This window comes from Tarenaya hassleriana, unplaced genomic scaffold (assembly GCF_000463585.1).
Source record: "Tarenaya hassleriana unplaced genomic scaffold, ASM46358v1 Cleome5, whole genome shotgun sequence".
Lineage (NCBI taxonomy): Eukaryota > Viridiplantae > Streptophyta > Magnoliopsida > Brassicales > Cleomaceae > Tarenaya > Tarenaya hassleriana.
The window spans coordinates 3,757,510-3,779,896 of NW_010967707.1; the positions used below are offsets into that span (position 1 = coordinate 3,757,510).

A 22,387-nucleotide genomic window follows, 5' to 3' on the forward strand; every position below is an offset into this window, starting at 1 on the left:
GGAAAGAGAGATAAGTGATAACAATTGAATTTGATTAACCAATTTGAGGAACAAAATTTTTTTCATTCATTTCCATATCTTGACACTTTAATTTTGTTTTAGTACCAATTGATTCAAACTGAATATAAAAACATCGAATAAAAAATAATTTTTATTTAGAAGAGATTTGAGTGAATTTTGTATCAAAAATTGAGATAAAAGTATAGATTTTAAGAACGATTGAGGGCCTAAGTCTTCATTGCTTCATATAGGATTTGTATGTTTCACGACGTGGTCAATTTGTTTATAAGACATGCACCATTATGTGTATATATCATTGATTTGGTTAGTCTTTGCTGTTTAGCTGTTTAGCTCCTCGTAAAGATGTTTGATTTCAATGTATAGAAACCAAGGTTTTTTTTTTTTTGGTACAACGCAAAAGTTAACCGGAAACAAAAAGAGAATTAAAAGAAAAAAGCACCGAAAGCAAAGCCCTTCCTTTTGGCGCCTAGGGTTTTTGAAGAAAGGGCCGGGGGAGAGAGATGGGGGGAGCAGGATCGCCGGATTTCTTCTACAGAGAAGCTCAACGTCTCGGCTATGTCGCTCGTTCCGCTTTCAAGGCATGAACATCACTTCTTCTTCTTCTTCTTCTTTGATCGATTGTTCATGGCTTGAATTATTTTTCTCCTCTTCTGCAATCAACAGCTTCTTCAGATTCAGGAGCGGTACAAGCTCATCAAACCTGGTTCCTCTGTTCTTGACCTCGGTTGTGCCCCTGGCGCTTGGCTTCAGGTCTCTCTCTCTCTCTCGTTTTCTTCTGTTGCTTCCTTTGAATCCATTTGTGATCCCTTGAATCCCATGTTGTTTTTCCTCTTTGTAATGCAATACAGGTTGCTTGCCAAAGCTTAGGTCCAGTTAAAAATGGTGGCACTGTTGTTGGTATTGATATAAAGGTGAGATTCTGGTTTGTACCCACCGAAACGTTATGCCTTTTCTCCTCTCAACTTTACTTGCGGAGAGAAAGAGTTTTATGAATTTCCATTAAAAAGAACGTGCTCTTGAGTTTTGTAGGCGCATTTGTTTTACGTTGTGTGAATTTATGAGATTCTGTATTCAGAGCAGAAGGTGAAGGTTCCTCCACAACATTGTGATTCACGGGTGCAAACCCTTTGTGCCGATGTCTTGAGCCTACCCAGACAAAAGATTAGGGCATTCTCTCCTCAGGTAGCTTGATCAAACTTTTCTGTACATTCAAATTTTGACAGCTTGGGGTCAGTCATTCGTTCCGTCTTAATGCTGACTGACTGATGTATGATTACTGAATGTCGGAAGATCTGTTGTTTGGTCAGCAGCAACTGTCTGTCAGTCCTTAGATATATGAAAGCGTGTAGGAATATGGACAGTAGTTTTTTAAGAAGACGACAGAAGAAATAGGCCATCAGTGCAAAATTCGTAGCTTGCCCGGCCAGCTCCTGGTTTTTCTTTGTTCTTTGCCCCCATTCCCGGCTCTCCTTTATCCCGAAAACCATGGAAACTTCAGTATAGAGTTTGTCTTTGTCGAAATGGAACCATCATCATGTGCGGTTTTCTCGATTTGTTCGTTGTGCAGCAAAAAGGTTTTTCTGTAATTCTATCGGACATGTGCCCTCCGGTTTCTGGAATAACCACAAAAGACGCCGCCCTGTCGGCCGAACTGGGCATGCGAGCCATTGATTTAGCTGTCGGCCGAGCAGCAGCAATGTCTCAGCCACGAGACGACAATGACAGAGATGATGAAGGAGCATCAAACAGCTCAGCTTCAAGCCCTGAAACCGGCGGTGTACTTAAGCATGGAGGTCATCTTGTCATCAAGCTTCTGGAAAGCGAGGATGCTCAAGGTACGAGAATACTGAAAATCAGCTGCTGATGGGAAATGTTTCGTCTCCCTCTTACTTTGACATTTATTTCTTAATTTATTTTCTCAGATTTTACCCGAATCTGCAAGCCAATCTTTCGGAAGGCGTCATGGTTGCGGCCTAAAGCTACAAGATCTTCGTCACGAGAAATATACTTGATTTGCCAGGGATTGCAATCAGCAATAAAAAGCTGATTCATACACATGCAGTGCAAATGAATCTTGATTCTGTGTATCTACGATGATGGGCTCAATATGGGCCTATTTGTAAGGCCCATTAAGATTCGAATAAACATATTTAAAAAAACGCCCATCATGTAATGGGCCTTTTGTTTTCCAACCATCCCGTAGCAGCAGACAACTTTTGCCGATCTCGATTTACAGTATAAATTTCGTACCCTTCTCTCGTTTCTGTTTGGGGTTTAGGGTTTTTTTCTTTTTCTGTCCTCCGGCACTTCTCCTACTCCTACCAGTGGTTCAATCAAGGCACCATGACTGCTGAACAGAAGGAAGAGCTTGCGTCCAAACTGGAAGAACAGAAGATCGATGTAATTTTTTCAATTTCACGCCCTTGAATGGTCTGTTTTTTTTTTTTTGGGTTTTTAGCTGTTTCGTGTTGTTGCCTCGAGTCTGGAGTGATTGGACTGGTTTCGAATTCCTGGAAATGGTTCCGCGTGGATTTCGGTTGCTCGTTAGGACAGTCTTTCTGCTGTTCTGTTTGTGTATGTTGCGTAATGGAACTTCGAGGTTAGATCTGAATTGGAATTTTTTTTTTTTTAATCGAAATTCAGTTTTCCATTTGTGCCCTTTTTTTTTAACTCTTTAAGATTTTGGGTTTTTTGCATTGCGTCAGATTTGGATTCCTGGCTAGCATGATTATTTTGGCCTGATTTGTCTACTTTTGGTGCTATTTTGATTATTCAGTGATCATTTCTGTTTTTGTTGTCTCATTTTGATTGTTCTTTGCTTTTCTATAGCTCGATAAGCCTGAGGTCGAGGACGATGATGACATTGATGAGGATGACTCGGATGAAGACGAGGCAGAGGGTAAACTGTGTTCCCTGCTTGTGTTTTTCTTTTTGTTTTATGATTTTTGAAGTATTTCTGGTCATTGTTGTTTGCATCCGATAATTTTGTTGGTTTGGTTGAAATTTTTTATCCATGTGTTGTTTCTTCATTATTTGAATCAGTGTTCGATCTGTCCATTTTTCGCTTCATGCTGGTTTCTTTTTGCAAATCTTTTAGCTGTCAGTTCTGGCATTGTGAGTAGGCTTCAGTTTGGATTTGGACGCAGGTTTGTTGGGTTTCCTTTGTTTTATTATAGCACCCAGAAATAGTATCAATCATGTGACAGGTTTATGTGTGTAGATTTGTCAAGAGTGAGTTGTTTATTGCAATTTGGAAACTTGTTCCGAAAAGGATTCACTTTGGTGATATCTTGATGAAAGTACCCATTATAGAATGAAGAAGTAGACAGACATCATTCTAGTGAGTCATTTTGTTGAGTTTTGATTTCACCACGTTTGTATAACCAGAACAAGACGGAGAGGCGGGTGTTAGGTCAAAGCAAAGCAGAAGCGAGAAGAAGAGCCGAAAAGCAATGCTGAAGCTGGGGATGAAACCCATCCCAGGTGTTAGCCGTGTCACGGTGAAAAAGAGCAAGAATGTCAGTGCTCCTTTCGATATTCAATCTTCATCTCGTTTACCATTTCTCGTTTGTTTAAATGTACATAAAGTACACTGACAAGCATATATTTATTGAATTCTGGGGGACTGTTTTGGTATTGCAGATCTTGTTTGTCATATCAAAACCGGATGTGTTCAAGAGCCCAGCTTCAGACACATACGTGATCTTTGGCGAGGCAAAGATAGAGGATCTGAGCTCGCAGCTCCAGACACAAGCAGCTGAGCAGTTCAAGGCTCCGGACCTAAGCAACATGATCTCAAAGGGTGAGACATCGGCTGCTGCAGCGGCAGCTGTGGCTCAGGATGATGAAGAGGTCGACGAAGAGGGTGTTGACCTTAAGGACATCGAGTTGGTAATGACACAAGCAGGAGTGTCCAGACCGAGGGCCGTGAAGGCGCTCAAAGCCGCTGATGGAGACATAGTCTCTGCCATCATGGAGCTCACTACCTAAACCGAAATCTCCTCTACTCTTAAGACATGGTTTTCACTTCGCTTTATATATGCCAGGGATTTGTGGCCATAAAACGAGTCGAAAAGAATTTTGGTATCTTCTGTTTGAGTCATGTTTCTTGAAGTGGTTTTGTCTTTGTTGTATCCGTATAACAACAATAAGTTTGATGATTCTCACTTTGCTTTGATATGTTAAAAAGAGTTTTAATACCGAGTTTCTGTTTTTGTCCTAAAGATTCATGGGGCATGCAAACCTTGGAAGCATGTTTCTCCAAGTGTTGTTCACTTTCATTAGATCTCAACAGGCTCTTCATCACAGATGATCATGAAACATGATTGGACCTTGATCTTATCACAGATGATCAAAAATTTCACTTGACCTAAAACGAAACTCGGATCATTAGCTCGAACCATTCACTTGAGTGCAAAAATTAACAACTGCAGCCCCAAAGGATTCATTTGCATAAAATGTTCATCACAGAGAATGACTATCAATCCCGGAACTTGGTCAAGATTCAAACTCCTATCACCGACATAAAGAACAAGAGCCCTAATCCTCAACATCTTCTCTTGATCAGTCTAAATTCAAACCCATTTCACTCAACTAGAATGGCATATAGTTCCTCGGTCTACAACGGATACTTACCCGAACACTCTTCCAGATTTCACCAATCCCATAGATCCTTTCAGATGTAACTTGTATCACAATAACAAAAGAAAAGGGTATCAAACAAACCAACCTCCTGTCATCAACTGAAACAAAATGAGAGCCCTGACCGGATCAACTCAATTATGTATGTAATGTGTCTGCTATGAGTATAAACATGAATTGAATATAAAGAGCAATCATCAAAGTGTAAGCAGCGATAATCAATCTCTTGGAAGATGCTAATCAATCTTTAGACTATATAGTAAACATTATCACACAGAAACGGTCCGGAAAAATCGAAGATCAAGAGTGCAATCTAGCTGCTATGGAAGCAACCTGAGCCTCCATCTGAGCAGCCCTAACTTTGGTAGCGGTGGCACGGTGGAAGAACTGCTCCCTCGACAAAAACCTAATGTTCCTCAAGTACTGATCAAACGGAACCGCCCCATCTTGCAATGCCTTATCCCAGGAATACACAGTATCTTCAATGGCTAAGTCCAAAGCAGTACACTCTAGCATCTGTTTGGACAATGTGTCTACACATTCAAAGGCATTATCCACGTCCAGATCCACTAAATTCTTGGTCTTTCCTTCGTTCTCCCTAACCCATGAATCTAGAATATCTGTGTTCATAGAGATAACCTGCAATTGCTGCTCTAATGTCTCTTTCTCATCAATCATCTCCCTCAAGCCCTTGTTGATCTCTTCCTCTCTCCTCTTCAGCGAGGCCTGCAAGCTCAGAAGCCCCTCTGCTTCGGCCTCCTTCACCCTCCTCATCGCCGAGAGATCACCATGAACCATCTCCACGATCTTATTGATGGCATTCTTCTTGTAAATCCCCGCGGCATCATCCGTCTGCTGTTGCGACAGCGACGGCGGCGGGTGATGCTGGTGGTGAATATGCTGAACCCTTCCTCCACCGCCGTACGGTGTACATATGAGATCACCCTTGAAAGAGGAGCCAAGACCGTGAGCTCATTGCACCTGTAAGCCACTCTTCATTCCTTCTGAATGATTCTTGGTCTGTGTTTCAACATGATGCAGCTGTTACCTATTCTGTATGAATTCTGACGGTGTGATGAAAATATATTTCTGTTTCCGACAGTTTTGTACATAATACCAATCCAAATCCATGAATATTGTGTTGGTCGCAGGAAACATTGCGTGGAAAGATATAACGCGAAGCCGATGAATACGCCGAAGAAGGAGAGGGCGGAGGCTGGAGGCGGCGCTGGGCGTAAAGCGGAGGGTCACAAGAGAAAACGGCGCTGAGCTCGGAGACGAGATCGACAAGATTCGAACTAGGGTAAACCCAGTTCTGCAAATAGGGGACAGAGACGAGCCCAGATGGCGTGACGTGAGAGTGAGGACGCTTGATGATCATGTCGCGAGTGGGGTTCACGTAGGCGCAGGGAGGGTGACGAGGGTAAGATTCGAGGAGCCAGATGACGACGGGGATGTTGTAGGTGACGCCCTGGTACGGCATCGGGACCGTGCCGTCGGCTTGGAGGAGGTTGACGGAGCGGCCATCGTTGTGGGTAAACGTCGCAGTCTTGGGCTCGAGGGAAGGGTAAGAGGATACGAGGTTGAGGAGGTGTTGTCGGATCAACCACTTGGTGGGTTCGTCATAAGGTAAAGCGGAAGGGCCTCTCTGGGATAACACGGAGGATAGGAATTGCTGAATCTGCTGCGGATTCGGCGGATTTGACGGCGGTGGAACCATCGCCGGCGTCGGAGACGGATCGGAGGTGGGATTGGCAGAAGAAGAAATGAAGAAACAGACGGATTTCTTAGAAGGGGAGGTTTACGCGTGCGCCTACGAATTTCTTCAGAGATGTTTCCTTTGTTTGTTTTTTTTTCCTTTAAAAAATAGAGCTTTTTCTGTCGGTAAGAGCCGGGAAAAAAATCTTGTAGCGTAAAAATAAAGGATTAATCATGTTAATAATGGAATAATCTATTTGAATCTAATAATAATATATAATTATGTTTAAATATTTAAAATGTTCTAATAGATCTAAATACAATTTATTTATAATGTTAAATATATATTGATCACACTATATCATCATATTCACCTTTTACATATCAAATTCATTTGATAAAATTATTATAATTTTAACGTTATAACTAATATAATAATAACATAATAATCATGTGACCAAAGTATAATTTTAGTCGATCATCATAATTGAAGAATGGTATGAATTGACGTTAAAATAACAAGAGTATTTTTTATATAATACCAACTTATGCGGTGAAAGTACTAGACCTCCATATTATAAAAGTAATGACGGTAAAGTAAATAAGGGATTAGAGTTTTAGTAAATAGTAATTCCACAAATTAGAAGTCTTCTTTCCAACCCGGATGAAATTATCTTCTTCTTGCCCGTCATCACCACATATCAAAAAGAGGTGGTGGAAGTTTGGAACCATAAAGCGTGTGATGACATATCATGACAGTCCACTAGAAATACGCCACGTGTAAAATATTTGTTTCCAGCCCAATCTAATTGGCCGTCCAACAAGTATTTGTGAACGACAGTATTTTTATAACTGACAATCATATAATATTTTTTTTTATCTTTTGGAGGTCGTACGGGCGAACATTTCGGGGACTGGAGAAAGAAGACGCCGTCGGATCTAGTTTTCGTCGGTAATCCATGGAGTAGGAGGAGGAATTTCCGATCTGCTAATGGAATTTTCTCGATAGATGATTCGTTCCGTTCTCGATCGGATCAATCGGTTTCGTTTTCGCGTGAACTGCGAACAAAAATTCCCTCTCAGGGAACTCTTTTTTTTTGTTTCCCCCGTACGACGATTTCTGGTTTTTGCGTGATCGCGATCCGGAACCATGAGGAAGAAGCTCGATACTCGTTTCCCAGCGGTAGGTATTCTGTTCGAATTTAATATGTTTCTCTTGATTGATTGTTTACTCATTGAAGCAGCTTGTCTGAAATTGAGGTCCGTTTTCTCGCAAGGAACTCGATCTGTTGTTTCTGAACCACTTTTCTAACATTTGAGTTGCAAATTTTTAGTTCGTGTCGGAGGAATTCTAGATTATGTTTCTTAATGTGGAAACTGCTCCAGATTTAAGACCTAGCTTTTGATTTTCCCCTTGGGATCGTGACATGAATTCTGGTGGCATTTTTCGTTGAGATCCGCTATAGAACGCTGCATATAAACTGATGAATCCCTCAATTGGGGAGGAATCAATTCCGTGATGGCTTATTGTCTCTGGGTAGAACCTGAAATTCCCCTAATGCCCATTTCACTGAGTTGAAATTTTACTTTTTGAGCCATAAATTTTGGTGTTTCGATATTGAAGTGTGTGTTTCAATCTCTACATCATGTTCCGCTTGATGGTGGTTGCCATTGCCATTTGATGCCTAAGATGAGGAATTTACAGGCTCGTATTAAGAAGATAATGCAAGCTGACGAGGATGTCGGGAAGATAGCACTGGCAGTGCCCGTCTTAGTTTGTAAGTTTGAACGGATTTCATTAGTTGCATTCTAAAGATTTATCAGATTGTCTTCTGTTTTGGCTAAATCTCTTTGGACTAAATAATGCAGCAAAAGCGTTGGAATTGTTCTTGCAAGACCTCTGTGACCGTACATATGAGATCACCCTTGAAAGAGGAGCCAAGACCGTGAGCTCATTGCACCTGTAAGCCACTCTTCATTCCTTCTGAATGATTCTTGGTCTGTGTTTCAACATGATGCAGCTGTTACCTATTCTGTATGAATTCTGACGGTGTGATGAAAATATATTTCTGTTTCCGACAGTTTTGTACATAATACCAATCCAAATCCATGAATATTGTGTTGGTCGCAGGAAACATTGCGTGGAAAGATATAACGTGTTTGACTTCTTGCGGGAAGTTGTGAGTAAGGTGCCCGACTATGGCCATGGCCATGGACATGGACATGGCCACTCTGATGCAACCATGGATGAGCGCAACATCTCTAAGAGAAGGTTGGTTGGATCAATCTCCTCTGGCTCGCTCGTTGTTAACCCTTCATCACCTCAAGTGTAGCTGATTATTTTGGATTCTGTTATTTGATAGGAAGCCTGTTGGTGATGAAGACAGTGACGAGGAATTAAAGAAGAGCAGAATGGTTAGCTCTCGCTCTCTGTTCTCTCCTTTGTTATCTTCGGCGTTCTTTTATCTTTTGTCCACATCTGTTTATGTATAGCTTCGAATTCCGTTCTCTTCACGGCCCAAACTCGGTGAATCATATTCGGATTAGCGTATGACGAGATATCAAAATACTTGGGCGGCTCAAGTCCATATGTTCCAAACCCTCCGTGGGATACGGATAGATAGATCTTTATTGATAAAAGTGTTATATCGGATTCAATTCGATTTTATATCGGATTTAGTTCAAATCAATATACGAACCGAAATACTGAGGCTTGTGGATACTACTAAGGTCTGATCTATTAGTTTCGGGTTTTGATGACTGCAGCAAGAGATGGGGAATGCAGGGCCGAGCGGGAGAGGAAGAGGGCGAGGACGTGGAAGGGGACGTGGCCGAGGAGGCGGAAGAACAGCGGAAAGGGAGCATCCTCCCCATCTGAATCGCGAGATGGAAGTAGAACCTCCATCCCTCACCGCCGCTCCTCTTCCTCAAGAGGCTACCAGCATGATTCCCCCACCGTCGTCGCTACCATCACCACAAGCCATCAAGCAGGATGCTGTGGATGGCGTTGTGCCACCGCCGGCAGCAGAAGACGAGTCTTCTCAGCCGAACCCGCAGCTGCAAAGTCCGAACGAAACTAACACGGGCATTAGAACCTTCGACCTTAACTCTGTATCGGTAGATAACAACATCGAGCCAAAACCACAGACTGTGGCCACAGCCACCGAGATGAAACCCGAGGAGTATCCGGGTTGGTCCATCTCGGAGATGGGCAAAATCGACCCGATGCAGCTCGCTAGCATGGGGAAGAGATTAGATGAGGACGAGGAAGATTACGACGAAGAATGTTGAACAGACACTACTACTACTACATCGATGCTCGTCATTAGGATGACAATAGCGTTAGCTGCTCTTGACAAGTGATTCCGTAGGAAGGGGAAAAAAGAATGAAGCTCTTTCTAGCTGTTGTATTAGTTCTCATTCTTCTCTTTGTACTGTTTAATGGAAGAAATATTTCAAGGCTCCTAACTTATGATCAATTAAACATCAAACAGTGACTCCACGTTATTCTCCTTAGTTTTAATGTCACACATCAAACAGTGACTCCATGTTAGGTTTTATTACAAAGAGAGCAAAAGGAGAAACATTTACTCATGGAAGTAGAGGACGAAGATCCAAGAGAGTTCAGGAGTGGTCTTGCACCATGTGGTTCAGATGGAGAGAACCCTCAGGGTTCTTGTGGACTTCCACTCTGTATTTTTCCTCTTTCTCTCCTCTCTTCACTTTCAGAAGCATATTGAATTTAGAAACATTGTCCGTCACCTGCATCATCCACAATCATTAGCAGACGATTCAGGTGAATGGATGAAACTCGAATGTGAAACCAAAACACAGGTTAGGAAGGTGAAAGCGTTGTTACCAAAAACCTGTATACTGGTAAACTTCAATCTCAGTTTTAGCACTACTTCCATTTCTAAGTCAATACTCATTTTTCATTTGAAACGCCTAGGCCAAACTTAATTGGAAACTCTATTGAAACAGATTCAAAGGCATGAAACGACCCCATGATCATACATCGTGGACAAAGATGGTAACGTTCTAAGGATGGCAACAAGTACTGCGACTCAGAACTCATACCTCAGCATTAGCATGCACCACCTCTTGAAGCTCATAAGGAAACAAGGAGTTAGACCTCTGTTGGATGGTCTTGATAGCGTGATCAGCAACGTGCTGAACCTCAGGATCGTGCACAGGAACTGCCCTCCATCCAGATTCATGCCCATCTGATCAAAATTCATATCCAGATTCAGTCCTTTTATCTAGCCCACCAAAACCTCTATGTTCAGAACCATACATATCGTGCATCTATCCATCCACATTTTCAATCTGCGCCCCACAAGAAAGACAGATACTCCTAGTAAATCTGCATTCACCTTTCTTGCATCCAATATCAGACGAAGTGATTATAGGGGAATCACCGGCATGTTTGAACTCCTGCAACTCATTGAACTCCATCCATGGCTTCACCCAGACTTTAGCTTCGTAAAGCTTCTTTTTACCAGCATCGATGACCTCCAGAGTCAGATGATGCAGAATGCCTGCAACTACCTGCTCTTCCGCTTTCACCACCCTCGCAAACTCAAGAAGTGCATTCTACGAGGAAAAAACGATCAACCCGCATCATCATCATCCCAAAATCTAATTATCCCCAAATCGCAATAAAACATATCACCTCCTTCAACGTTCAAGCCATGGAAACTAAACCCTGACTACGAAAACGAAACCTAATCCAAATCCAGGAAACACCATTTTACCATAGGGGTCACGAGAGGATAATTACTCTGTAACAGCGATTCAGATCCAATAACCAAGCATAAGCACAAATAAACAAGGAAAAATTCAAAAATAGAAAGAGAAACCGAGAAACGGAACCTCCTTCTTGTTGTGCTCATCAACAGCGAAACGAGCGAGGCTCTCGACCTCGCCGCTGTTCTGGCTACCGGAAGAATACGGAGCGCCGTCGAGAGTAGACATGTCGTCGTCGCTGCAAAAGCCTAAATCAGCGGAGATGGCAGAGGAAACGGAGAAGACGATCAGAGAGAAAAGGAAGAAGAAACGAAATCTCATCTGAGACTTTTTTTTTATAGTTTGTATAGATTCTTCGTTTTTTGTTGAAAGTAGAAAATTGAAAATACGCAGTGAAATTACGGTTATAAGACAGCGTCATAAGAGCTTCAAGAAGACAACACGTCACATGCCACGTGTTTGTCACCGTCGCAATGTTCTATTTTACTGATACATATATACATATATATTTATTCTTATCTTAGACTGCAAGGAAAGAGAACTCCATTTCTTAACCGAGGGATCTCGAATTTGAATCTCTCAAATTACGATGTCATAAACCAATAATCGAATCCAAATTATTCAGAGACCGAATTTCGGGTACAGATGCCCACAGATTATCGAGACGAGATGCAGGCAAGAAAAAGAGGATGAAAGAAAACATAGGAGGACGAGGCGAGGAAAGAAACTGTACCCGAAGAGAGAGAAGTGACGAAACACCTAGATCCGAATCGAGCGACGAGAGAATGAGATTCGAAGCGAGATTTTGTTACACACAAAAAAAAATCCACAAATTACCAGTAATTCTTCTCTGAATTTGTTGGATTAAAAATTAAATTCCATAATTTTAGCATAAATTGTTCCTCCTGCATATTATCGTTTCTACTTCAACTACAAACATAATATATATTTCCTCAATTGAAAAAAAAAACTGCGAACATAGACTACAAGTCTTCAAACATAGAGCGCACACAGTATACAAAACATTGGAGCATAATACAGTTCATAGAGTTTTAGAGAGGTCCCCCCAAAAAAAACTTGATGAACAATCAACAGAGAAGGACACTCCAAAACCCTTTGAAAAAAAAAAAAAACCCCACACCAAAACAGGGGAAGAGCCCCCATTAAAAAAACATAGAGAATATGAAAAGATGTGTACGTGGTAAGCTCAAGCACTGTCGGGGGTGTAAGAGATACACCAAAACATGAGCTCAAAAACTTCCACTAACTATATGGCTTTAGCATTTTACTACACATACCTCTGATTTGTTGTTGTTGACGTCTATCTTTTAGTTGGTCCTGGGCACGAGGGCGATCTCTGGATTCTGCGGGAGGCGAATAACGTAGTTATCACCTGCTTGTGATGGCTCTTGCTTCTGCTTTGAGCCCGGCTGACTCTTTATCTGCCAGTTTGGTTCATTAAAGAACGACGGCTATGAGGTCTGATATCGTTGTTTCCAAGTAAAGGATGTCATATTCATAAAGCAATATCGCGCAAGTTTGGTTTAGAATGACAAAACTTGCGGGTTTGGATCTAACCTCGTAGTGCTCGAGCAGTGATGCCAATAAGCTAGCGACTCCCTGTATCACAAACTTCTCGCCCAGACAGGAACGCAGGCCCCCACCGAAGGAAAGTAATGTTATGTCCTCCTTTGGATCCTTCAACACGAATTTCGCGGGACTCGTCTCTCCCTCATCTTTCTGGGAACCTGAAAAACAAAAATAGGGTCGATGATTAGACAAAATTTCAATATTCGAAATATACCTCATACTTGTTTACTTTAGGGTTATAATAGGAAGAGTGAAAACCTGTGAGCGATGAGTCGTGGACCGTGTCAGATGCTTGGGAGAGAAATCGATAGGGATTGAATTTAGTAGCGTCACATCCCCAAATAGAAGGATCTGTCTGCACCAATTGTACGGGCACAACGACTATGGCTCCAGCAGGTATTGTTGTTCCATTCTTTAGGCATAGATCTTCAAACACAGCAAGAGAAAAGGAAAAAGATAAGTGTCAGGTATAGGAATTTGAATAAGCAATTAAGAACAGTGTCAAGTAGCTGCAAGACAACACTAAAACTGGAGCAGCTATGTATAGTTATCAAAGGGGGAAAACCTAATCACAAGCATGGATTTCATGGAGATGCTAGTGTAGTAGGAAACAAAATCTTTTGAACGATAACAAAAGAAAGAGCATTGCAATTTTAAACTCACCATGCTTCAGACATCTCTGTAGCAGAGGTCTTGCTGGCTGAAGACGAGCAGATTCATAGATAGTTGCCAGCAGCAAATGCATATGATGAACATCATGTTCATCTTGTTTTGTCGAGGCCTTACGTAAGGCAACCATCTCTGAATAGAGCTGCAGACATTCAGGACAATGGCTACTTATAAGCTTTCTCTCAGACATAATAACTCGAAAAATGCAATCTTTGGACACGCATACAGAAGCTACCCTTGAAACTGAATATCATAGACATATGCTTATACATCGCTGAGTGTACATGCATTTCACAGTGACCAATTGTTTGTAAAAGCTACCAGATCAAGTGGATGGGCATGTCATCAGCAATAAAAGTTATAAGGGATACTTAATACCATGAGCAGAACACTCTAGCCTTCATTTTGAGCACGGGACAAGAACAATGAAGCGAACTCGTTTTACTGATTCTAATAATGGTCAACACAAATATGCCATGTCAATGTGAGAGCTTCCTTCATTTTGCATTACCATCTATGTTAAGACATTATAGTACTAAAAACCTAAAGTAACAAAGTTACAAGGGTATACGAAACATACTTCATTTTGTATCTCTGGGTGAGCGACAAGACTTGCCAAGACATTCCCAATCAGATCTGCAGTTGTAAAGAAACCATGAAACATTACAGTGGTAATATTTCCATATAGCTCCTCTCTTGGATCCGGATGGCCATTAAACTGCTTGGAGGAACCATAATCTAGCACAGAACCAGAAAAAGATAGTCCAGTAGTTTGGTTAGGAACACCATGGTAGTGCTCCACTTCACTACCGTCAGGCTTATCATGTGACCTCTCGTCTGCCGAAGATGGAAGCATGCAGCACATTCTGCATCGCTGAAGAATGTCATTAGTTAAGCATTTATATGTTGTACACAACTTCCGATACCTCCAAAATTCCCGATTCCAGATTGGAGTAATGCGATATGAAGTGCAAAAACGAGAACCCTCGACAATCTTCAACAGCATATCCTTATAAATGGTTGCCTTATTCCACCCCAAGAATGCTTCCCCATACAGCAAACTCCCCAGTAAGGTAAAGGCCATATGCTGAGCGACCACGTTGCAATCGAGGCCTCCTCCTGCCAGGTTCATTTGTCCAATGATAGACCCCAAGAGCTTGCTGGGTAAACCATTTGCTATTTCAAGAGACCTCCGATCGAACTCCGCTGTTAACAACTGTCTTCTTTCCTGTAACTGCAGGACAAAACAGAGGCATCTAATGGTTTATGGAACAAAAGCACTAGAAGTAGGGTATCATTACGTCGTTTACAGATAATAAATTTCCTTCTCATGCCACAGCCAAAATTCTTGAGCAGTTACGAAGAAAATACCAGAGATGGTGCAACTAGTAGAAGGCTTTATCATAATAAAAATTATAGACTTCCAAATGTTGGCAAGATAAAAAGAAAACATTGCACATAATCACAAGAAAAAGCTTGCAGGAAAGAAAATAATAATGTAATCTACCTCGTCAAACGAAGATGCGAATAGGCATGAGCGGCCAAATGCCATTCGGAGAACTTTTCGACCCACCGGTAGTTTATCTTCAGCCTTTAAGAGCACTTGTTTGATCAGTTCTGGATCTTTTATGGAAACCAAAAGCGAAGCAGGACTTAGCCACAGCTTAACAATTGATCCATATTTCTCGTGCGTATTGGATATTACATCTGCAAAAATTGGTATGATAGAACTGTGAGCACAATGATAGAGGACTCTAATTTTTTTTCTTAGAAGCCAAACCTGGATTTCCCTCAAATTCTATTAATGGATTCGCACAACTCTAGATCTAATATGAAGAACCATTTCTTTTATCTTCTTGCAAACGATTCAGAATCAAAATTAACCATCAACACGAAAAAACCTACCCAGATAAATTCTTCTTCGATTGCCTTATCCGCAATGAAACAAGAAACATAATTCTCGCAAGCTGAAATCCAGAATTCTGGATGCTAATCCGAGAAATTCAACATCATAAGCTAGTTCTGAGAAATTAGCTTCAGAAACATAGCACAAAACTGGAAATTGTTCTTGTTTCGCTTCTTTGCATAATCTAACAGATGAATCCATAGGTTACTACAACGAACCAGCAACAAAGAGATGCCTCACCGGTGAGATTCGCGCCGGAGAGAAGCGCGCTATGACCGGAAAAACCATCGCACGGCGGACCTGTAAGCTTCCTCGCCTGAAACCAGAGCTTGAAGAGCTCGAAAACCCTAACGAAGAGGACATACGTGACAACGAAGAGCGAGATCCAGCAGAAGGCGTTGAATTCCCATACGGCGTAGTACCTGAGGAAACGAGAGCTTTCCTCTGGCCAAAAGCCGTATGTCTCTGCCGGGAATCTCGCCGGAGAAGTTAGAATACCGACCCTCGGGTTCATTTCCTCCGCTCCGATTCTGATCGGCGCATGGAAGGGTGAGAGAGAGAGAGAGTGAAACGAAACTGTGGGCAAAGGCGTGTCGGATACCGTCTCGTCGTCTTGACTTTTTTGTCTTCGAACTTGTCAAATAGCGAAAAGAAAAAAAATATATCAGCAAAATTATATATATAAAAAAAAAGTATAAAACGACGACTCCTTGAAAAATGTTATTCCGTATTGGCAGAGTGCGATGACATATATATTTTGAATTTTAGCTAGATATTTTTATATATCTACAATATTATAAATATATATATATAAAACGACGAATCCTTGAAAAATGTAATTTTGTATTGGGAGTGCGATGACATATATTTTGAATTTTAGCTATATATTTTTATTTGTTTTTAAGATTTTCTAACAATTGTATTTATCTTTGTATAATCGTATATTCTATGTAATAGAAATACGTGATATTTTAGAGATAAATATTTATTTCAATAAAAAAAATTATATTTTTATTCGTTTCATTATTATATTTATACTAAATCAGATTTTAAATTTGAATTATATTGATTTAATTCAAATAAAATTCATCAAATAAGAAATGAGATTGCAAGTGACCAGGGGCATGGCGGTCGCCAGCTGTTGCATAGGCTCGTCGTTAGAATTAGAAATGAGTCACGGATTTGTACGTCTCTTTATGTATGGGTACAAGTAGATATGCGTGTGTATATATATGTACGTATGTAAAACGATTATTAAGAAAATGGAAGACATTTTTAAAAAAATTGTACTTGATAATTTAATTATAAATTTTGAGCATAGACTTTGATATACTCAAACATCTATCCGAATGGACGCTTAAAATGACAGGATCTAAGGCCTAGTTGAAATGCAATATATAACTGTAATTACTGTATAACCTTTTTGTAATATATATATATATATATATACATAGGGTTAGTCCTATAAAACTTTCCAGAACTTGTGTGACGCTCAAAAATTAATTCCTAAATTTTTAAATTTTTATAAAAATTATCCAATTTTTTAAATTTGTATACGTATATATATTATGTATATATATGTGCATATATATAAAATAAAATTTTACAGTTAAAATGATTAAAAATAAAAATTAAATATTCTTAAAAAACAAAGAAATTTAATAAGAAAAAAAAACCTAAAGATAGTCCCTATCTAAATTCAACATAAAAAAATAAATATAAAACAAAGATATACAATATAATTTAAAAAAAAAAACAGACCGCAAAGATCAAACATATCATATAAATAAATTTTGCGCGGATAAACCCAAACCGGGTTTTATGTGATATAAATTGGCGCCCTTTTCTTCGATTCCAATAGTTCTTGGCGTTGGTGTCTAGGGTTTCGCCATTCCCAAATCCTCGAGGTGAATTCGTCTTATCCATTCCCAGATCTCCGAGGTAAATCTCGTCTCCTTCTCTATCTCTCTCTTATAATGGATCTTCTTATACTCTTATATCGACGTTTAATGACAAGTTCGTCACCTCGTACTGCTGAGTTATGGGTTCGTCCCTGATTCAGCTAGCTGTCCGAATTCTTACACAGTAGTAGATGATTTTATGTATAATGGTAGCTTTGTTTAGGAGTTTTTAATGGTTTCCTTGTATATTCCTCACAATGAAAGCAAGCTTATGATGTGAAGGCCATGGTAATGATCGTTTAGGCGCTCGTTTTCGACAATGGCTTCCATGAGGACAGACACGAACCTTAGTCCCGCAAGTTGCTCAAAGGGAAACTGTTGCGCACTGTGGTCAGGTGAGCTCGCGAAAACTGATGTAGATGATGCAGTTGAGCTCTCTGTTGCTGCCTCTGAAGCTCTAGTTATACATGAGTTAGTCAAGAGCGATCAGTTAGAGGCAGTGTATATACTGGAAGCTGCTCTGCGAATGAGTAAATCACGCCTCGAGAGTGTTTGTTGTACAATGGATTACCTGGAGGAAGTGGTTGATCAGAGTGATTCCTTTTCTGACTTTGATGATTCTGTAATGTTGGAAGCTTTTCAAGATGTCGGTTTATCGAGTAGCATTCATGATGGTGAGCCGCAATGTCATGTAAGTGTGTGTGAAGGTAGAAATTGTTTACAGTCGGAAAGCTGTGATGATACTGGTGGGAATGGACAGGATTCCGATGATAATTTTGTACAAGATGACAACGGCAAGTTTTCTTCTGGTAAGATGAGTACCTGTTCAGAAGGAGTAAAGGATCCTGCATTGTATGAAGCATCTGAGGAGATCTCAGAATTCACTCCACCAAATAAGGTAAAAGACTCGGACCTGTTTTCGGCTCATGTGATCGATATTTACTTTGAAACACCATGGCTCCATTAATTTGACAACAAATTGGGATTTGGGTGTATAGCTGTAGTTATACCTGGTGGTAACATTGGTTTTGTTTTTGATGCAAACTGCAGGACAATGCTGATCGTCTAGTTGGGCAGGGTGTCATGTCTAAACCTTTGGTTCGCGAAACTAGTTTATTGTCAGAATCAGAAGATATCCCCATAGATAAATGCTCGCTTGTGGAGAAACATGGAGCTTGTTGTGGATTAGCATCACAGTCCAGCGTACACTTCGATAGGTTTTGTGAGAGAGCTGATGAAGTGGATTCAAGCATTCATGACGAGGGATCATATAATCTATCCCCCATTGATCAACTTTGCTCTGTTGTACCGTGCAGCATTCCACAAGAAAATGGAGTTCCATTTCTTGCACTAGGTCAGAATACGATAGGCATACCTGAAACTTGCTTTGGCTCCATAGAAAATCACAATAAGGAGCATTTGCCTAGGTTTTCAGGTGCTGAGATTCGGTCTTATAAACTTCATGGGCAAGCTGTGGCGTCATTTTTAAATGGTTATGCACAATCCTCAACTCAAATGAACTCAGCTTGGATGAAGAACTACATCAGACCTGCTCTCAAAGGTAGAGCAGTTACCCATGCGGAGCCTGAAAACTTGCCAAGCTTATTGCCTAAGCAACCTATGTTGGTACATCATACAGCAGCAGGAGAAAATGAAAACCAGAAGAACCACAATGAAAAACCCGAGCTGCTCGTGGGAAAAGAAAATCTTGATGCATATCATCCGAAACGTCTTCAAAACGTACAATCAGAATGTGAAGATCTCTGTGATATGCAAGCCCCAGCAAGGAAAAGGGTGCGTTTCTCAGAATTTGAGGTCAAGCAGCACCAGGAGAAGGTATCCCAAGAGCAACAAGGTACCTTTTGATTTGTTTCTGCAAGTATTGTCTTTCTCTTATAAGAAAGCCTTGACATCTATTTTATGCTTCCTCAGGTTTTACAGCTTCCAGAAGTAAAAGAACAAAATACTCCATTGCATATGTTCTGGAAAAACACTTATCATCACCCGGAAAATACCACAGAAGATCTGTGTTTCAGGGCCTGGAATTCCTCCTAACGGGTTTTCCAAATGGCAAGCAGAAAAAGATTGAGCAACTCATACATAAACACGGTGGTATAGTTCTGCAGGATATCCCCTCTCATTCAAGTTCTAAACAGAGAAGGCATTCAAAAGCTAGTTTCCGATTGCTTCCCGTTATTTTATGTCTGAAGAAGGTTGGTTTTGCAGCATATATAAGAACAAGTTATCAGAGAAAATTACAAACTTGCTTTTCATGGATTACATTGCCTTAAACAGACAAATAACTCTTTCTGGAATCTGGATATACATGTTCCATGTCTGATGGAAGGCCTTTCTCATTTTGTTTCAGCTACAAACTACCAAATTCTTGTATGGCTGTGCAGTGAAGACGTTGATACTTCAACCCAAGTGGGTAACTGATTCAATTTCGGCCGGTTCAATTCTTCCATTTGTGAAGTAAGTAAAAGAGGCATCTCTATGTTCTTCTAGATATCTTTTTCTCTATCTAAAACTCCTAGTATTGATTACAAATGCCACAGTAGTGTAATTGGTCTTTCTTCGATTATCGAAGTTTGCCGGACAGATCTTTACCCACTTGAAGAAAAAGAACCCTATTTTGAGAATGGTCAAGCAAGTACCTGAAATAACAATGTTTGATTGTTCCTTGCAGATACATGATTTTACCTAACCAGTCCAAGATCAGATGTACAAGATCTGGAAAGCCAGTTCACTTTGTTGAATCAAACCTCATTTTTGATGGAGTAGGCTTCATGCTTTGTGGGAAATGTAGGTTTTGTACTCAGCTTACAATAATAATCAAGGTAATCCTCCAGCTTTTAGAGAAATCATACGTATTCGACTTTTATATAGGATTCGGTTTAGATATAATTATGTGTTATTCGGTTCGGATCAATTGTTCAGTCATTAACCGAATTGGCCACCCTAATAAGTAATATCTCGCCGTGATGCATCCAACTCACATATACTTGATCGAAATAGCACGGAGGGGGACACATCTTCAAGTCTCTTCATTCGCTCATCCAAAGCAAAGAAGCAGGAAAGATACGTTTCCCCGCCATTGTTTATGAAGATGAGAGCAAGGTGTCTCGCCACTTGAGGCAATGCGCATTGGAGCGGGAGATAAACGTGATGGTTTGTGTCGAAACTTCTCCTTCATCTAGAGACTTTCTGCAGTGTCTGTTTTTTTTTTCACTTGAGCTTCCATTGTTTTGTCCCAGCCGGCTAGTTGGATAGTGAAGAGCTTGTTCTTTGGAAGCCTCCTGCCGACCACAAGAGAGTAACAAGTATATATATATATATACCCTCCTTTGTTCATTTGATATTTGTACAGCCCAAACCGTGAAGGTTGATGTTTCCTTCCATTTTGAAAAAAATATACTAAATTAGTTTTTATACGGGATTTTGGATCGATTATAATTTATATTCCGTTAGATGAGTTTTTTTATTAAGAAAAATATTTTATTTTAATGAAGTTTTTGTTTTTTTTTCCTGTCTTTTACTGATTAATTTTATATTCGATTCATATTCAATTAATTTAATATAAAAATAGATTTAAATAAATTTTAGATTGAATCCAATTTATATAAAATGAAATGCTATAATCGGGTTTTACAATCTAATGTACCTGCAAGTGGATAAATAACACTTTTTTTTACAAATAGAATTCGAGCAATACAAAGACAATACAAAGATGAATCTCTCTCTCTCTGCAACAGTACATCATCAACGGCATAAATTTGTCCCGATGGCTGTCACTGCAAAGTTAATAAGAATCTACCAACATGTGATTTATCCTTGAGAACATGCATGCACGCATGTATGTGTATATATATATATAGTCACATACATTCCCTTCAGTCAGATCCGAACGAAGAAGATACTGAGCTCAGGCCCACCATTCCCGTCAGGATTCATCATGTAATACGTCTCCGAATCTCTCGACCCGATCACTCTCTCGTAATGTGCCCTCATGTACGTCAGATCTCCCTCCGCCGCCGCTCCTCCGCCGTGTTCCGCCCCTCCTCCACCGCCGCTCACCGGCAAAACTCCGGCGCCCATTGACACGGCATGGAGCATCTGCATCACCACCAGATCCTCCTCCGTTGGCTGCCTCTTCACTCCGTAACCTGATTTCCGACCATTGCAGTACAATGTCCAAATGGGTTCGTCGATTATTTTGATTTTCTCGCTGGGTTTTTTCTCGCACTCCAACGCGATTCTCACCAGACCCACTCCCAGATCCTGAAGCAATTTCCCCGTCGGGATCGCGAGTTCCAGCAGCAGAATCGGCAGCGAACGCGGATTCTCCTGAATCGCGAGGTTAACCCGGGTTTTCCGGTACCCAAACAGTGTTCCCGTAACGCGGGTACCGCCGTGAACGTGATTCTCGTGAAGACGCGTACCTCCGACGGGGAATTTGCACATCGGCGTTATGATCGGAAGTGACCGGAAAACTGACCTGACGCGGCGGAGGAGCTTCGTCGATTTGGACCCGCCGGATTTGTTCTTTCCAGACGGCTGCTCGAGCGTTATCGTTGGTCGCGTCGCAGTCGCGTTTTTGGAACGCGGGCTTCCGAGCGGGGAGAGCGTTGTGGGCGTTAACGGTGGTGTTGCCATTTCATGCCACAGAGAAAATAAATGAACAAAAATTAATTGACCTTTTTTCCCCCCTCCTCTAACACATTGGAATGTATATAATGTAACACAACAATTTTTATACATGAAATGATTAATGGTTTGCACGATTGAATCTAATATACTTGTTTAAGATATGCAAAAATCTCAGTCTACGGTTATTTAAATACGTTTTTTTTTCTGGTCGCCTATTGAGTTGATGGGGGTTATAACTTATATTTATATCAGAAGCGATTTCAAGTAAAATTATATATATTTTAAGTTAAATTAGAATATAAAGATAGATAACCTTAAAATGAACAAATTTTTTTATAAAAAAGGTGAGTATAATTCTAACAAAAATGCACGAATAAAATTTAACCAAAAATCGATATACAGAATATAATTTTTTTTTAATAAAATTGAAAAACCGATACCAAAAATATCCACGAATTAATTTGAATTTAAGGTCAATTTAAATAAGTGGTATATAGCTGACTGCTTCTTTGCGCTGCTGTTTCAAAGGTCGTTTCCCACTTAGATCCGTGTACTCAGAAAACAC

At 40.5% G+C, this 22,387-nt stretch overlaps 8 protein-coding genes across 13 annotated transcripts; 4 read left to right on the plus strand and 4 right to left on the minus strand.

Annotated features, from left to right (window-relative positions):
• The first annotated feature begins 438 nt into the window (after window positions 1–438).
• Window positions 439–2,213, plus strand: LOC104826739 (ribosomal RNA large subunit methyltransferase E). The gene is made up of 6 exons (XM_010559590.2): window positions 439–599; window positions 685–771; window positions 870–932; window positions 1,102–1,203; window positions 1,589–1,856; window positions 1,944–2,213. Exons 1-6 carry the CDS (start codon window positions 522–524, stop codon window positions 2,066–2,068), a joined length of 723 nt encoding a protein of 240 aa, XP_010557892.1. The 5' UTR covers window positions 439–521; the 3' UTR covers window positions 2,069–2,213.
• Window positions 2,214–2,274: 61 nt separating this feature from the next.
• LOC104826740 (nascent polypeptide-associated complex subunit alpha-like protein 3) lies at window positions 2,275–4,224 on the plus strand. Its single transcript, XM_010559591.2, has 4 exons — window positions 2,275–2,421; window positions 2,851–2,920; window positions 3,409–3,539; window positions 3,664–4,224. Exons 1-4 carry the CDS (start codon window positions 2,365–2,367, stop codon window positions 4,009–4,011), a joined length of 606 nt encoding a protein of 201 aa, XP_010557893.1. The 5' UTR covers window positions 2,275–2,364; the 3' UTR covers window positions 4,012–4,224.
• A 510-nt stretch (window positions 4,225–4,734) lies between these two features.
• On the minus strand, window positions 4,735–6,505 carry LOC104826744 (protein ELC-like). The gene is made up of 2 exons (XM_010559595.2): window positions 5,839–6,505; window positions 4,735–5,633 (listed from the first exon to the last, which is right to left on the minus strand). Exons 1-2 carry the CDS (start codon window positions 6,380–6,382, stop codon window positions 4,963–4,965), a joined length of 1,215 nt encoding a protein of 404 aa, XP_010557897.1. The 5' UTR covers window positions 6,383–6,505; the 3' UTR covers window positions 4,735–4,962.
• A 734-nt stretch (window positions 6,506–7,239) lies between these two features.
• LOC104826742 (dr1-associated corepressor-like) lies at window positions 7,240–9,828 on the plus strand. 2 transcript variants are annotated; one of them, XM_010559593.2, is made up of 6 exons: window positions 7,240–7,543; window positions 8,051–8,138; window positions 8,230–8,323; window positions 8,492–8,632; window positions 8,724–8,775; window positions 9,127–9,828. In XM_010559593.2, the coding sequence occupies exons 1-6, from the start codon at window positions 7,511–7,513 to the stop codon at window positions 9,649–9,651; spliced, it is 933 nt and encodes a 310-aa protein (XP_010557895.1). In that variant the 5' UTR covers window positions 7,240–7,510; the 3' UTR covers window positions 9,652–9,828. The 2 variants fall into 2 exon arrangements, with proteins under 2 accessions (XP_010557895.1, XP_010557896.1); XM_010559594.2 differs by having other exon boundaries at window positions 8,066–8,138.
• An 11-nt stretch (window positions 9,829–9,839) lies between these two features.
• LOC104826741 (cysteine proteinase inhibitor 6-like) lies at window positions 9,840–11,488 on the minus strand. The gene is made up of 4 exons (XM_010559592.2): window positions 11,233–11,488; window positions 10,734–10,953; window positions 10,438–10,583; window positions 9,840–10,122 (listed from the first exon to the last, which is right to left on the minus strand). Exons 1-4 carry the CDS (start codon window positions 11,425–11,427, stop codon window positions 9,985–9,987), a joined length of 699 nt encoding a protein of 232 aa, XP_010557894.1. The 5' UTR covers window positions 11,428–11,488; the 3' UTR covers window positions 9,840–9,984.
• A 549-nt stretch (window positions 11,489–12,037) lies between these two features.
• Window positions 12,038–15,908, minus strand: LOC104826745 (cytochrome P450 4A25-like). The gene is made up of 7 exons (XM_010559596.2): window positions 15,512–15,908; window positions 14,873–15,072; window positions 13,946–14,599; window positions 13,360–13,507; window positions 12,955–13,122; window positions 12,685–12,854; window positions 12,038–12,548 (listed from the first exon to the last, which is right to left on the minus strand). Exons 1-7 carry the CDS (start codon window positions 15,783–15,785, stop codon window positions 12,435–12,437), a joined length of 1,728 nt encoding a protein of 575 aa, XP_010557898.1. The 5' UTR covers window positions 15,786–15,908; the 3' UTR covers window positions 12,038–12,434.
• A 1,205-nt stretch (window positions 15,909–17,113) lies between these two features.
• LOC104826746 lies at window positions 17,114–20,644 on the plus strand. 5 transcript variants are annotated; one of them, XM_010559598.1, is made up of 8 exons: window positions 17,114–17,212; window positions 17,476–18,070; window positions 18,223–19,027; window positions 19,105–19,385; window positions 19,541–19,647; window positions 19,862–20,012; window positions 20,191–20,343; window positions 20,430–20,644. In XM_010559598.1, exons 2-8 carry the CDS (start codon window positions 17,492–17,494, stop codon window positions 20,490–20,492), a joined length of 2,139 nt encoding a protein of 712 aa, XP_010557900.1. In that variant the 5' UTR covers window positions 17,114–17,212; window positions 17,476–17,491; the 3' UTR covers window positions 20,493–20,644. The 5 variants fall into 5 exon arrangements, with proteins under 5 accessions (XP_010557900.1, XP_010557904.1, XP_010557902.1 ...); XM_010559600.2 differs by having other exon boundaries at window positions 17,115–17,212; window positions 17,437–18,070; XM_010559601.2 differs by having other exon boundaries at window positions 17,120–17,212; window positions 17,441–18,070.
• A 198-nt stretch (window positions 20,645–20,842) lies between these two features.
• Window positions 20,843–21,885, minus strand: LOC104826747 (protein MIZU-KUSSEI 1-like). Its single transcript, XM_010559603.1, has one exon. It carries the CDS (start codon window positions 21,826–21,828, stop codon window positions 21,070–21,072), a length of 759 nt encoding a protein of 252 aa, XP_010557905.1. The 5' UTR covers window positions 21,829–21,885; the 3' UTR covers window positions 20,843–21,069.
• Between the last annotated feature and the right edge of the window lie 502 nt (window positions 21,886–22,387).